The sequence below is a fragment of the Oryctolagus cuniculus genome, chromosome 9 (assembly GCF_051225735.1).
Source record: "Oryctolagus cuniculus isolate XC-2025 breed Fujian yellow rabbit chromosome 9, ASM5122573v1, whole genome shotgun sequence".
In the NCBI taxonomy this organism is placed as follows: Eukaryota; Metazoa; Chordata; class Mammalia; order Lagomorpha; family Leporidae; genus Oryctolagus; species Oryctolagus cuniculus.
This window is the reverse complement of record NC_142875.1, coordinates 119,005,122-119,021,342: the sequence shown is the minus strand read 5'-3', so window position 1 is coordinate 119,021,342 and position 16,221 is coordinate 119,005,122. Positions and strand designations below refer to the sequence as shown.

Genomic DNA, 16,221 nt, shown 5'->3' with positions numbered 1-16,221 from the left:
CTGCATCCATCCCATTCTTTTTTTTTTTTTTTCTGACAGGCAGAATTAGACAGAGAGAGAGAAAGAGAAAGGTCTTCCTTTTTCCGTTGGTTCACCCCCCAAGTGGCCGCTACGGCCAGCGTGTTGTGGCCAGCGCGCTGTGCCGACCCGAAGCCAGGAGCCAGGTGCTTCCTCCTTGTCTTCCATGAGGGTACAGGGCCAAAGGACCTGGGCCATCCTCCACTGCACTCCCGGGCCACAGCAGAGAGCTGGACTGGAAGAGCAGCAACCGGGACAGAATCCGGCGCCTGACCAGGACTAGAACCTGGGGTGCCGGCACCGCAGTTGGAGGATTACCCTAGTGAGCCGCGGCGCTGGCCCCATCCCATTCTTAAGATTCATTTTTTAATTACCTTTATATATAGAAGATCAACTCTATACTAAGTAAAGATTTCAAGTTTGCACCCACAGGGACACACAAAGTATAAGGTACTGTTTGAAAACTATTTTTACCATTAATTCTCATAGTACAGCACATTAAGGACAGAGATCCTATATGGGAAGTAAGTACACAGTGACTCCTGTTGATTTAACAATTGACACTCATATTTATGACATCAGTGATCATCTGAGGCTCTTGTCATGAGCTGCCAAGGCTATGGAAGCCTCTTGAGTTCACAGGCTCCAACCTTATTTAGACAAGGCCATAAAATGGAAGTTCTCTTCTCCCTTCAGAGAAAGGTGCCTCTTTCTTTGATGGCCCCTTCTTTCCACGGGGATCTCACTCATAGAGATCTTTCATGTAGGTCATTTTTTGTCAGAGTGTCTTGGCTTTCCATGCCTGAAATACTCTCATGGGCTTTTTAGCCAGATGCAAATGCCTTCAGGGCTGATTCTGAGGCCAGAGTGCTGTTTATTGCATTTGTCATTTTATGAGTCTGCTGTGTGTTCTGCTTCCCATGTTGGGTCATTCTCTCCCTTTTAATTCTATCTATTATTAAGAGGCACTTGGTCTCATTTATGTGATCCACTTGACACTTACTCCTATCTTTATGATCACTTATGCACTTAAATTGATCACTTTAACTAGTAAGATGGCATTGGGACCTGCCAACTTAATGGGATTTGGAGTCCCGTAACAAGTTTTTAGCTTTACCCTTAGGGGTAAGTCTGAGGGAATGGGTGCCAAATTGTACATCTCCTCCCTCTCTTGTTCCCACTCATTTTTAACAGAGATCAATTTTCAATTGGATTTAAACACTAAAGAATAATTCTTTGTTAAGTAAAGAGTTCAACCAATGATATTAAATAGAAAAAGAAAATAGTAAAAAAATAAAATAGTAAGCTGTTCTTCAACAGGACAAGGGCTGATCAAGTCATTGCTTCTCATATTGTAAATTTCACTGCTACAGGTTTCCTTTTAGGTGCTCAGTTAATTGTCACAGATCAGGAAGAACATATGATATTTGTCCCTTTGGGACTGGCTTAGTTGACTCAGTATGATGTTTTACAGATTTATCCATTTTGTTACAAATGATTGGATTTCATTTTTTTTTTTTTGAGATTTTTATTCATTTATTTGACAAGTAGAGTTACAGACAGTGAGAGAGACAGAGAGAAAGGTCTTCCTTCCCTTGGTTCACTCCCCAAATGGCTGCAACGTCCAGAGCTACGTCAATCCGAAGCCAGGAGCAAGGTGCTTCCTCCTGGTCTCCCACGTGGGTGCAGGGGCCCAACCACCTGGGCCATCTTCCACTGCCTTCCTAGGCCACAGCAGAGAGCTGGACTGGTAGAGAAGCAACCGGGACTAGAACCGGCACCCACGTGGGATGCCGGCGCCGCAGGTGAAGGACTAACCTAGTGTGCCACAGCTCCGGCCCCTGAATTTTTTTTTATACTGCTGTATAGTATTCCATAGAGTACATATCCCATAATTTCTTTATCCAGTCTTCCGTTGGGGGTGGTAGAACTCAATATCCAGCTACACCCTACACCTTCTCATGTAACCGCCTAGTCCCCAAGGTCTCGGCACACAAGACTCCTAGTCACTGGGTCCAGAAGTTCTCTCCCCCTGCCAGTGTGACCATTGCACTGCCAGTTTGTCAGTAGGGAGTTGGAGCTGCCTCGGTGTTTTGACCTTGGGATGCTCTGGGTGTAAGTGCCTCACTGTCCCTCATAACCGCCCAGCCACCTGCCAGCCAAGGTTCAAAGACTCTGGAGGCCACAGACCTGTTCCTTTTGCAAGAATCTGGATCACAGGCACACACTAGAGCTACTGGTTGAATGCTGCTGCTTGTTCACCACTGCCAGTGGCACTGAGTCAGGTGTTCATTATTAGCCAAGTGCCATGAGGGTGCCCAGAGGCTTCTGAAGATCCTGCTGCCCTAATCCAAACTGGTGCCTGTCCTCTCTCAGCCAGGCAACGAATTGTTCCGGGATGATGGGCTGGGATGGGGAGGGGATCAGACATCTGCCTGTGGGGCTTCTGATATGGCTTCCTGTGTGGTTCTCTCTCCAGTTTTCCCCTGGAGTGCACTTCCTACACTTTTCTTTTCACTGTTTATCCTTAGCCCAGTGAAGCACGTTGCTCCCTAATCTGTCACCTGTCTTCCCCATAGATTATAATGAATGCCTTTAATTGGATCAGGGAGCCAATTCCAAGTGACCAGGAAGGAATTCAGAATTCTGGATCAAAAATTCTGTATTGGTTAGGGTTCAGTCAGGGAGATTGAACCATTAGTAGTACTATAAGAGATTTATTATATGGAGAAGTCCTTACTTGGTCTGAAACTGCTTAACCAGCTGAACCTGGGTTGGTTTTTGGTCCTAAACGTGGCAGCAGCAGCAGTAAGCAAGGAAATGGGTGCAAAAAGGGAAGGGTGAGTTGGAATTGACAAGGATGAGCTGAAACTCATAAAGGACAAATTTAGAATCTACTTGTCACTAGGATTTGTGTCAGTATGTCATCACCCTCAGGGATCTGACTTTCAGGGTGCTGGGGTCTAGCTAAACATCTGGTGTACTTGCCACGGAAAGTTGTAAACAAACCTAGCCAAGACTAAGAAAAGCCAAAGAAACTGTGGGCCCCCAGTGTACTAGGAGCTTGAGGAAATGGCTTATGTCCCAAACCTACAAGGTTAGAGAGCAGATCCTGACAATATTGAGTGAACTGCAATAGCCTCTGACCTTATACTAACCCTCGAAACAAACTTTGTTGCTGCTTCATTTCTTTATTTTTAAAATGGTTCTTAATTTTTAGACTTTTGAAATTTTATTTAATATATACAACTCCCATGTATTTCATATATACAGATTCAGGAACATAATGATACTTCCCACTCTACCCTCCCTCCTGTTCCCACCTTTCTTTCTCCTCCCTCTACTATTCCCACCCTTAATTTTTACTAATATCTATTTTCAGTTTACTTTATAAGATTCACCCTACACTTGAAGTGCTCAGCAAATAGTGTGAAGAAAAAAATACATTTCCTCAACAGTTGAGACAAGGGCTGTAAACAATCATCTGATACCAAAATGACAATTTCACTCATATATTACCTTTTAGGCTCCCTATAAATTACCACAGATCAAGGAAAACATATGGTATTTGTCTTTTTGGGACTGGCCTCTTTCCCTATGTATAATGCTTTCCAGTTGCATCTGTTTTAAGAGGTAGAATTTCATTTTTTTAATTCCTGAATAGTATTCCATAGTGTGTATATACCATAATTTCTTTATCCAGTCATCAGTTGATGAACATCTGGGTTGATTCCATATCTTAGCTATGGTGAATTGAGCTGCTATAAACATGGAGGTACAAAAAACTCTTTCCTATACTGATTTCACTTCATTTGGGTAAATTCACAGGAGTGGGATGGCTGGGTTGCATGGTAGATCTATTTTCGAATTTCTGATGAATCTCCATACTGTCTTCCTTAATGGTTGTACTAGTTTACATTTCCACTAACAGTATACTAGAGTACCTTTGTCCCCATCTCCTCATCAGCATTTATTATTTTTGATATAGGATGATAGCCATTCATCAGGTGAGGTGAAACCTTGTTGAGGTTTTGATTTGCATTTCAAATCAAATTGATGGCTAGTGATCCTCAGCATTTTCTCAAGTGTCTGTTGGCCATTTGACTTTCTTGAAAAATGACTGTTCAAGTTTTTTTTGTCCATTCCTTAACTGGATTCTTTGCTTTGTTGTTGTTACGTTTCTTGAGCTCTTTGTAGATTCTAGATATTAATCCTTTATCACTGACAGAATTTGCAGATATTTTCTCCCATTCCATTGGTTGTTCTTCATGTTACTGAGTGGTTTTATTTTGGCAGTGAAGAAGCTTCTCAACTTGATGTAATTTCATTTGACAAGTTTAGCTTTGATTGCCTGTGCTTCTTGGCTCTTTTCCAAGAAGTCTTTGCCTATACCAATGTCTAGCAGAGTTTACCTAATGTTCTTTAAGAATTTGATGGTATCAGGTTGTAGATTTAAATCCTTAATCCATTTGAGTGGATTTTTGTATAAGGTGTAAGATTGGGGTCTTGTTTCATGGTTCTGTATATAGAGATCTGGTTGTCCCAGTACCATTTGTTGAAGAGACTGTCCTTGATCCAGGGATTAATTTTAGCTCCTTGATCAAGGATAAGTTGATCATAGGTGTGTGGATTGATTTCTGGAGCTTCTAATGTGTTTCATTCTTCTACACGTCTTTTTTTTTTGCTAGTACGAGAACGTTTTGATTGCAACTGCTCTGTAGCATGTCTTGAAATCTGGTATTGTGATGCGTCTAGCTTTGTTTTTTGTTTTATAAGATTGCTTTAGCTATTCATGTTCTCTTGTGTTTCCAAATGAATTTTAGCATCATTTTTTTTTTTCTAGATCTGTGAAGATGGCTATTGGTATTTTGGTTGGGATTGCATTGAATCTGTAAATTGCTTTCAATAGTATGGAAATTTTGATGATATTAATTCTTCCAGTCCATGAGCATGGGAGATTTTTCTACTTTTTGTGTCTTCTATTTTTCTTTAATATCTTGTAATTTTCATTGTAAAGATCTTTGACCGCCTTGGTTAAATTTATTCCAAGGTAGTGAATTTTTTTGTAGCTATTGTGGATGGGATTCATCTTAGAAGTCCTCTTTCACCCATGGCATTGTTTGTGCACACAAAGGCTATTGATTTTTAATGTGTTGATTTCATATCCTGCAACTTTTCCAAATTCTCTTATGAGTTCCAATAATCTCTTACTGTAGTCTTTTGGATTCCCTATATATAGAATCATATCATCTGAAAATAGGGATTGTTTGATTTCCTCCTCTTGAGTTTGTATCCTTTTGATTTCTTTTTCTTATTTAATGGCTCTGGCTAAAACTTCCAGGACTATATTGAATAGCAATGGTGAGAGTGGGCATCCTTGTCCAGTTCCAGATCTTCCAGCTTTTCCCCATTCAATAAGGTGCTAGCTTGGGTTTGTCACAAATTGTCTTGATTGTGTTGAGGAATATTCCTTCAAAACTCAGTTTGCTTTATGTTTTCATCATGAAAGGATGCTGTATTTTATCAAATGCTTTCTCTGCATCTATGGAGATAATCATTTAGTTTTTGTTCTTTAGTTTGTTAATGTGATGTTTATCATTTATTGATTTGCAAATGTTGAATGATGCCTTCATACTAGCGATAAAAGCTATGTGGTCCAGGTGAATGATTTTTCTGATGTGCTGTTGGATTTGATTAGCTAGATTTCGTTCAGGATTTTTGCATGTATTTTCATCAGGGATAGTTGTCTATACTTCTTTTTCTCTGTTGTAACATTTTCTGGGTTAGGAATTAAGGTTATGCAGGCTTCATTTAAGGAGATGGGGAGGTTTCTTTCAGTTGTGTTGAATAGCTTGGGAAGAATTGGAATTAGTTCTTCTGTAAATGTCTGATAGAATTTAGCAATGAAGCCATCTTGTCCTGGGCTCTTCTTTGTTGGAAAGGTTTTTATTGTTGATTTAATCTCTACCTTGGTTATTGATCTGGTTAGGTTTCCTGTGTGTTCATATCTTACTTTTGGTAGATTGTGTGTGTCCTGAAATCTGTCTATTCTAGATTTTCTAATTTGTTGGAATATAGCTCTTTGTAGTAATTCCTGGTGATTGTTTTTTTATTTCTATGGTATCTGTTGTTACAATTCCTTTTTCCATCTCTGGTTTTTTTGATTTGGGTCTTTTCCCACTTTTTTTTTTTTTTTTGGTAGCTATTGCTAGTTGGGCCAATGGTGTATTGATTTTTTTTTATTTTTTCAAGAAAACAGCTATTCATTTCACTGGTCTTTTGTATAATTTTTTTGGTTTTAATTTTGTTTATTTCTTCTCTAATTTTAATTATTTCTTTCCTCCTAATTTTAGGTTTGGTTTGTTGTTGTTTTTCTAGGTCCTTGAGATGCATTTATAGCTCATACATTTGGTGTCTTTCCAATTTCATAATGTAGGCACCAGTTACTGTAAACTCTTCTCTTAACACTTTGTATCCCCTAAGTTTTTATATATTGTATTGTCTCTATTCATTTCCAGAACTCTTTGATTTCTCTTTTCTTTCTTCTGTGATCCACTGTTCACTCAGGAACATATAGTCTCCATGTTTTTGCATATGTTCTAGAGATTCTTGAGTTGTTGATTTCCAGCTTCATTCCTTTGTGGTCAGAAACAATGCATGGTATGATTTTATTTTACTTAATTTGCTGAGACTTGCTTTTATGGCCTAGCATATGGTCTATCCTAGAGAAAATTGTATGCTCTGATGTAAAGAATGTATATTCGGCAACTTTGAAATGAAAGGTTCTGTAGATAACGGTTAGGTCCATTTAGTCCATAGTGTTGAATAGCTCTGTTGTTTCTTGCTTGATTTTCTGCCTAGTTGATCTGTCCATTGATGAAAGTGGGGTGTTGTAGTCCCCAATTACTATTGTACTGGAGTCTGTGTCTCCCTTTATATCCATAAACATTTATTTTAAATAGTCAGGCACCCTGGCATTGAGCACATATACATTTATTATAGTCACATATTCCTGTTGAACTGATCATTTAAAAATTAGGTGGTGCCCTTCATGAAGTCTCTTTTAACTGTTTTTGTATGAAGGTCTATTTTGCCTGATATTAAGATGGCTACCCCTGCTCTTTTTTGCTTTCCATTAGCACAGAATATTTTTTTCAATCCTTTCACTTTTTTTTTTTTTAAGGTTTTATTTATTTATTTGAGAGGTAGAATTATAGACAGTGAGAGGGAGAGACAGAGAGAAAGGTCTCTGTTCATTGGTCCACTCCCCAAATGGCCGCAACTGCTGGCACTGCGCAAATCCAAAGCCAGGAGCCAGGTGCTTCTTCCCAGTCTCCCTTGCGGGTGCAGGGGCCCAAGGACTTCAACCATCTTCTGCTGCTTTCCCAGGCTGCAGTAGAGAGCTGGATCGGAAGAGGAGCAGCTGGGACTCGAACTGGTGCCCATATGGGATGCTAGTGCTGCAGGCGGAGGTTTAAGCACCGCGCCGGCTCCTTTCCCTTTCACTTTCAGTCTGTGTATATCTTTGGTGAGATGTGTTTATTGTGGATAAGAACTACTTGAGTCTTGTTTTAATCCATTCAGCCAGCTTGTATCTTTCAATTGGAGAATTTGTCTGTTTACATTCAAGGTTATTATTGATAAGTAATAACTTGGCCCTGGCATTTTTCTGTAAATATTCCTATTGTTTGCTTTGGATTTCCTTTGTACTCTTACTGGGAGATTTTCTGCTTTCACATTCCTTCACAATAACTGTGTTTCTGTGCTTCTGTGTGTAGCACATCCTTAAGCATCTTTTGTAAGGCTGGACAAGTAGTGGCAAATTCTTTCCATTTCTGTTTCTTATGGGAGGCCTTTATTTCACATTCATTCATAGATGAGAACTTTGCAGGGTATAGTGTTCTGGGTTGACAGTTTTTTTCTTTTCTACTTGGACTGTGTCTCTCCATTCTCTCTTAACCTGTAGGGTTTCTTTTGTGAATCTAACTGGAGATCCTCTGAAAGTAATCTGGTATTTCGTGCATGCACTTTTTTTTTTTTAAAGATTTATTTATTTATTTGAAAGTAGAGTTATGCAGAGAGAGAATGAGATGCTGAGAGAGAGGTCTTCCATCTGCTGGTTCACTCCCCAGCTGGCCACAACGTACAGAACTGTGCTGATCCGAAGCCAGGAGCTTCTTCTGGGTCTCCCACATGGGTACAGGGGCCCAAGGACTTGGGCCATCTTCTACTGCTTTCTCAGGCCATTGCAGAGCGCTGGATCAGAAGTGGAGCAGCCGGGACTTGTACTGGTGCCCATATGGGATGCCGGCACTGCAGGCGGCAGCTTTACCTGCTACTCCACAGTGTCGGCCCCTCATGCACGTTTTAGAATATTTTCTTTAGGTTTTATTGTTGAAAGTTTGACTACAAGGTGTCATGGTGAACATCTTTTCTGGTCATGTCTGTAAGGAGTTCTATGTGTCTTGTGTACTTACTTGTTCCTTTATTTCTCCAAATTAGTGAATTTTCTGTAATTATTTCACTTCTGTCTTTCTGTACCATTCTCTTTTTTCATACCTGTGGAAACTCCTATGACCTGTACGTTGGGTTCTTTGATAGTATCCCATAAATTTCCACACTGTTTTTAATTTTTCTAATTTCTCTTTTTTTTTTTTTTTTTTTTTGGTCTGAGAAAGTTCAAAGATTTGTCTTTGGGCATTCTTTCCTTTTCCTCACCAAGTCTGTTGTTAAGGCTTTCCAGTGTACTTTTTTTACTTTTTTTTTTTTATTTTTTATTTTTATTTTTATTTTTATTTATTTATTTATTTTTTTGACAGGCAGAGTGGACAGTGAGAGAGAGAGACAGAGAGAAAGGTCTTCCTTTGCTGTTGGTTCACCCCCCAATGGCTGCCGTGGCCGGCGCGCTGTGGCCGGCGCACTGCGCTGATCCGATGGCAGAAGCCAGGTACTTATCCTGGTCTTCCATGGGGTCCAGTGTACTTTTTAGTTGACATATTGAATTCTTCATTTATAATATTTCATTTTGATTTTTTAAAAGATTTTATTTATTTACTTGAGAGGTAGATTTACAGACAAGAGGGAGAGACAGAGAGAAAGGTCTCCCATCACTGGTTTATTTCCCAAATGGCCACAACCACCAGAGCTGGGCCGAACTGAAGCCAGGAGCCAGGAGTTTCTTCTTGGTCTCCCACGCGGGAGCATGGGCCGAAGTGCTTAAGCAGTCTTCTGTTGCTTTCCCTGGGCATAGCAGAGAGCTGGATCAGAAGAACAGCTGGATTAGAACTGGCCCCTCATTTTGATTTCAAAATCTCAATTTCATGGGAAAGTTTTTCATTCATGGCATGTATAGATTTCTTTCCTTTTTTTTTTTTTTTTTAAGATTTATTTTATTTATTTGAAAGAGTTACAGAGAGAGGTAGAGACAGAAAGAGAGGTCTTCCATCTGCTGGTTCACTCCCCAGATGGCCGCAATGGCCGGAGCTGCGCCTATCTGAAGCCAGGAGCCAGGAACCTCCTCCGGGCCTCCCACGTGGGTGCAGGGGCTCAAGGACTTGGGCCATCTTCTACTGCTTTCCCAGGGCACAAAGGAGAGCTGGATCGGAAGAGGAGCAGCTGGGACTAGAACCAGCGCCCATTTGGGTTACCGGCGCTTCCAGCCAGGGCTTCAACCCGCTGCACCACAGCGCCTGCCCCGGCATAGTATGGATTTCTTTAACTCATGAATTTGTTTCTCATTGCTTCTGAGTAATCTGACTAATCTGATTAGTCTTTGAAGTGCATTTCAGGCATTTCATCAATCTCTTTATCTTCAAATTCTAATACTGAAGTATTGTATTCCTTTGTGTGTTGGGGGGGTCATGTTTTCTTCCTTTTTTTTTCTTGAAATTCTGCACTTATTTTTAGACATTTATTAAGATACTTACTGTTTTTTTCCTCTGATGGCTTTTATCTTTCAACTATGCTTTGTTGGAATGTCTGCCGTTTCAGTGAATACCTAGAGGTGTGTGCTGGGATGGCCAGGGGGTTCTGGTTCCTGCTATAGTGTGGGGAGTATCCAGAGTGACACCCAATTTGAGTATGGTAGATCTCTTATTAACGGAAAGGACGGTAAGATCACGATCATCTGTTGGCATAATCACACCCTCACCTCCTCTCTTCTAAGGTGATCAGTGCTCAGGTGTCAGCCCATAGTGTCTATGGTACTTGCCTGTGCTGCCACATAAATTGCACAAAAGATATGTGCAGTCCTCGGTGTGAGCACATATCTGGCTGTAGTTACCCACCCCAGGCAGTCAGGGAGCTCTGAACGTGTGGAGGTACACAGTGATTTCCCAGAGACTCAGCTACATCCTGTGCCCTCTAGTGCAGTCACAGAGTTCCCACAGACTCAGCACATTGGGCTCCCACAGTCATGGAGTACAGAAGTCCCACTTTGCCCCATTAGCCTATCCTGTCCACAGAGAGGCTGAGATGTTCTCAGAGCCCGCTGCCTATGGGTGCTCTGCCTAGGTGGTTTGAACCCCAGAGCCTGTATATGTTTTGAGGCTGGGGGCACCTTGTAGTCTTATGTATGTGCTCAGCCATTAGTCCTCCCAACCAGACTCAAAGTCAGTGGGGAACGTGGGTTTTTCCCTCTTGTAAAATCCCTGCATCATGCATGTGTACAAGGGCTGCCAGCTGCTGCCCCTACTTGTTTTCGTTTTTGTTTGTTTGTTTGTTTGTTTTTTTGACAGGCAGAGTTAGACAGTGAGAGAGACAGAGAGAAAGGTCTTCCTTTTCCGTTGGTTCACCCCCAAACGGCCGCTACGGCCGGCGTGCTGCGCCAATCCGAAGCCAGGAGCCAGGTGCTTCCTCCTGGTCTCCCATGCGGGTGCAGGGCCCAAGGACCTGGGCCATCCTCCACTGCCTTCCCGGGCCACAGCAGAAAGCTGGACTGGAAGAGGAGCAGCCGGGACTAGAACCCGGCGCCCATATGGGATGCCAGCACTGCAGGCGGAGGATGCCTTCTGCCCGCTGGTTGCAGGGCTTACTCAAAAGCCTCTGCAGCTGGTATTTAGAATGGCTCCTTCTCTCCTCTAGTTGCTGGATGCACACACTTCAGCTGCTACCACTGATACTGCTTTCAGGATGGTGTCTTGTCCCTGCCAGTTGCTGGGCGTGTGCGTAAGAGCTGCTGGATCTGCTACTTATGTCCAAAATGGTACCTGCCCTCTCTAAGCTGGTTTCCGGGTGCTGTTGTTGGGGGAATGGTTAGAGAGAAACATATGTTTTTTTTTTTTTTTTTTTTTTTTTTTTTTTTTTTTTCTGATTAGCAGTCACCTGATCCCCTCAGGGCTCCAGGCTTGACTCTAAGACAGTGTAGTTCCCCAGGCTCTCCCTCTGGCTGTATCACCAGTAGCATGGTCGGCTGCAGTCTGATCTCACCTTGCTCTCCAAAGCTGATACTTTGGCTATTAGCTGCTGGGGTCATGTGTTGTGTCCATGCTTTTTGCTGCCGGTCTGCTCCTTCCATACAGATCTGCAGTTTTCTCTCTAACTCTCCCCTGAAAATATACTTTCTCCACTTTTTCTTTTTTTATACTGTTTTCCCCTAGCCTACAGCAGTACATCTTTTCCCTATTCTGCCATCTTGGCATTTCTCAGAGTTGCTGCTTCCTTTCTACATTTCAGATCTGATGCAGAATTCACTTGTGTGAAGCCTAACTTAGAATCAAGCAGGGAAATTAATTCTGGCAGTCGGTACCATTGATAAAAAGCACCACGAAGTCTTATTTTAAACCATAGCCATGAGATGAGAGACATTGAAACTGTATACTGATTAATGTAGGCAGATCCATTAAAAAACACCAAGGATACCTTTAAAATGTTCCTAGTTTGTGTTGAAGTGGTGTCAAAGAGAATCTCATTTTGAAGCTTGGATTGATTAGAATCATACATTTAGGCTTCTTTGTAGTAAATTAGTGATTATGGAATTGTAGTGCCAATTCTCATAGTATACCTCATTTCTCTTTTCAATTGTTAAATCATCTTGTTCAAAACTCCTTATGAGCTTAACTGTGAATATTTTCATGAAGTAATAGCTAAATAGTTATGCAATTAGCTTCTTTTTGTTTCAGAGTCTGGTTAATTTCCTTAACTCTTCTGGGAGGTTTTTGAACCACCTCTCTTCCAGCATAGTAAGATAAATATCATTTGTCATTAATAAATGATAATCAAAATATAATAAAAGCATCAAGAACTTTTTATGTGTCATCTTAATTCTCTGTAACAGTATTATGCCAATTAGGTATTATACACATTTTGCAGATGGAAAAGTTGAGGTACAGGTTTGTATTTTGCCTGAGATCACTTGGCGTGTAAGAGGTGGATCTGAGAGTAACCCAGGTCCTTGTGCACTCTGCTATTCTCCTTTAAGTTTGTGTGTAGTTTAAATGGTAAAGAAAATCCAGGAATCTATAGCGACATATAACTTGCAATTAATTCTGTCCACTCATTTTATATCCTCCCTGTCCCACCCCAATAGCTCTAACCGAGGAACTGGATTCTGTAACCAGTGAGCTACATGCAGTTGACATTCAGATTCAAGAACTTATGGAAAGGCAGCAAGAGCTTATTCAGAAGAAAACAGTCCTAACAAAGAAAATAAAGCAGTGTTTAGAGGATTCCAGTGCTGGGGCCAGCAACGAGTGTGATTCTTCACCTGCCACTTGGAATAAAGAAGGTTTGCTTTTTTTTCTTTACTGATTTTGTTTCTTCTTTTTTTAAACTAGAATTAAGTCATTCTACATGGGTGTGTGTTTTCTGGTAGGCTCAAGTGAGACTGGCCATTCCTTCAGTGGATGGGGATGCTCACAGGCCGTTTGTTACCAGCATTCTCTAGTCTTTTTAATGGTAACTTTTATTATTTGGACTTAATCTTTGTCACAATATGGTTCTAGCAACATTGATCACTGCTTGGAAAATAAAACATGCATTTTGACTAAATTTTCTAAGTTTTAACTAAAAAGGTAATTAAAAAATTATCCAGACTCCTTGTCAAAATCTAGTTATTTTTTCAGCCCTAGTGAACAAACCATTCTTTTATTTTTTTGAGATTTATTTATTTATTTATTTGAGAGGCAGAGTAACGGAGAGACAGAGAGGTCTTCCATCTGCTGGTTCACTCCTCAAACAGCCTCAATGGCCAGAGCTGGGCCGATCCAAAGCAAGGAGCCAGGAGCTTCTTCTGGGTTTCCCACATGGGTGCAGGAGACCAAGCACTTGGACCATCTTCTGATGCTTTCCCAGGTGTATTAGCAGGGGTACAACTGGAACTCAAACCTGTGACCATATGGGATGCTGGTTTTGAAGGTGGCAGCTTTACCTGCTGTGCCACAACACCGGTCCCAAACAAACCACTTTTGATCGAAAAGAATCAGACATGATGTATGTCGTAAATTATAACATGACAGTTTCAATCCAGAATGAATTGCAGTGCTTTTGTGGTCACTGTTTTCCTGTGATTCTTTTCGAAACAAGATATTTACACCAAACATTCCAGATAATTATCTTTGTTTATGATAGTTGACGTTTTTATTATGCTGTTAATTCCTGATCAACATTCACATGGTTTTTCTTTCTTTTTTTTTTTTTTTTTTTAAGATTTCTTTTACGTATTTGAAAGAAAGTTACAGAGAGAAGTAGAAACAGAGAAAGAGGTCTTCCATCCACTTGTTTGCTCCCTAGATGGCCGCAATGGCCTGAGCTGTGTCGATCTGAAGCCAGGAGCCAGGAGCTTCTTCTGGGTCTCCTGTGTGGGTGCAGGGGCCCAAGGACTTCAGCCATCCTTTACTGCTGTCTCAGGCCATAGCAGAGAGCTGGATCAGAAGTGGAACAGCTGGAACTAGAACCGGTGCCAATATGGGATGCCGGCGCTTCAGGCCAGGGCTTCAACCCGCTGTGCCACAGCGCTGGCCCCCACATGGTTTTTCAGATACCTGATCCAACACCTTATCTTCAATGTGGGTTAATTTTCAACCAGCAAAAGTTTATATTTTTATAAAGATATGGTGTTTCTTTGAATGTATCATCTAGTTTGTTTTTGTTTTGCTTAGCTTAGTGAGACATATTAATCTGAAAATTATTACAAAAGTTTAATGGGCCATAAGTAATAAAAGTCTTATGTATTTTTTTATTTTTGTCACATTCAAGTTTTTGTCACATATATAATCCTAATAATTGTGATATTTATAGCTTGTTTTTCCTGTTTTTAGATTTTCCATGGTCTGGAAGAGTTAAAGATACTCTACAAAATACCTTTAGACTCCAGAAGTTCAGGCAACTTCAGCTTGAAACTATTAATGCCACAATGGCTGGAAAGGAGGTATTTCTTGTTATGCCTACAGGAGGTGGAAAGAGCTTATGTTACCAGTTACCGGCATTGTGTTCAGATGGTATGTGTTAGTGAAGATAATTTTAAGGTCAAATGATTTGTCTTCATGTAGTTTAATTCTTTGAAAAGTAATTTTTAGCCATACCTGTGAAAAAAACAAGGGTACTTTTGTTTTATCTCTATGTTAGTAAATATTAAAAGATGGACTTAAAGGGGGAAATGTTAAAAAGTTATGGAAATATTAATTTTATCTGGTTCCTGGAATGTAATTTGAAAACATTTTATTGGAAATAGACACTAGAAAAGAAATTGGGAGATCTGAATCCTAGTCTCAGATCTTTGTGGCTTGTGTGCTGAGTGTCCAGCTCTGGAGATATGGTAGTAAGCCACATGCAGAATGGGCAGGGGTTAGTTTTTAATAGAACTTAGTGAGGAGTGGTGCTTTTTCAGACTTCCATGTGTAGGACTCACCTGAGGAGTCAATAATATGTAGGCTCTATGGAATGTGAGACTCAAGATACTCTGTTTTTAACTAGCTCCCTGGTGGTACTGATGCTGCTAACTGGTGAGTCACTAGGGGAGAGACTAGGGGTCAACAGATGTTACCTTTCTTTAAAAATTTATGTATTTATTTTATTTACTGGAAAGCAGAGACAGATTTTCCATCTACTCGTTCTCTCTGCAAATGCATACAGTAGCTGAGGTTGGACTAAGCTGAAGCTAGGAGCCTGGGACTCGATCCCAGTTCCCCCATGTAGGTGGCAGGGTTGTAAGTACTTGAGCCATCAACTGCTGCCTCCCTTGATTGCATATTAGTAGGAAGCTGGAATTGGAATTGGAGCCAGGAGGAGAAACCAGGTCGTTAGAAATGGGATGTGGGTGTCTTAAGCACAATGCCAAATGCCCACCTCACGAAACATTTTCTTAAAGAGCCAAATGGTAAATATTATAGGCTTTGTGGTTCATATAGTCTGTGGCAACTACTCAGTTCTGCCGTGTAGCATGAAAGCAGCCAGACTGTATGCAAACAAATGAGTGTGGCTGTGTTCCTTTCGAACTTTGTAAGACAGCCGTGCTTAGTTTGCTGACTCCTTGTCTAGAGAATACAGGTAATTTTCAGCAGTTAACAATGAATTTGGGATAAAAATTTTAGTAGGGAATTCATTAGGGCAACCATCTAGTCTAGAGGCTTTCAGAGTAAGCTGTCTTGAGCTTAGAGCTAAAGGCTAAGTAGGCAGGCAAAAGGGACAGGAGAGGAAGCAAGGATGTTCATGCAGGGGAGGAACATTTGAGATCCAAAAGCAAGAGAACATGCGGCCGGCGCCGCGGCTCACTAGGCTAATCCTCCGCCTAGCGGCGCCGGCACACCGGGTTCTAGTCCCGGTCGGGGCGCCGGATTCTGTCCCGGTTGCCCCTCTTCCAGGCCAGCCCTCTGCTGTGGCCAGGGAGTGCAGTGGAGGATGGCCCAGGTGCTTGGGCCCTGCACCCCATGGGAGACCAGGAAAAGCACCTGGCTCCTGGCTCCTGCCATCGGATCAGCGCGCTGCGCCGGCCGCAGCGCGCCGGCCGCGGCGGCCATTGGAGGGTGAACCAACGGCAAAGGAAGACCTTTCTCTCTGTCTCTCTCTCTCACTGTCCACTCTGCCTGTCAAAAAAAAAAAAAAAAAAAAAAAAAAAAAAAAAAAAAAGAGAACATGCATGGGGTTGTGTAATCAATCACCCAGAGGAATTCCAGCATGGTAGATGTAAGACATACAGGAAGAGTCTGAAAATGTTTTTTTCATGCCTTTACACAGGACTTCTAATTTTATTTTATTTGTTTGTTTATT

General features: G+C 41.3%; 1 protein-coding gene across 20 annotated transcripts in view; it reads left to right on the top strand.

The window, feature by feature from the left end:
• The window catches only part of RECQL (RecQ like helicase), a 53,397-nt gene that overhangs the window by 11,974 nt on the left and 25,202 nt on the right, over positions 1–16,221 (top strand). For all 20 annotated transcript variants that reach the window (XR_011379015.2, XR_011379014.2, XR_011379016.2 and 17 more), the window contains 2 exons: positions 12,545–12,742; positions 14,274–14,453. Coding sequence is in view for 3 of the 20 variants with exons in the window: in XM_070049468.2 (XP_069905569.2) it covers positions 12,545–12,742; positions 14,274–14,453 (378 nt within the window). In the remaining 17 variants the exon portion in view is untranslated. The remainder of the gene's footprint in view (positions 1–12,544; positions 12,743–14,273; positions 14,454–16,221) is intronic.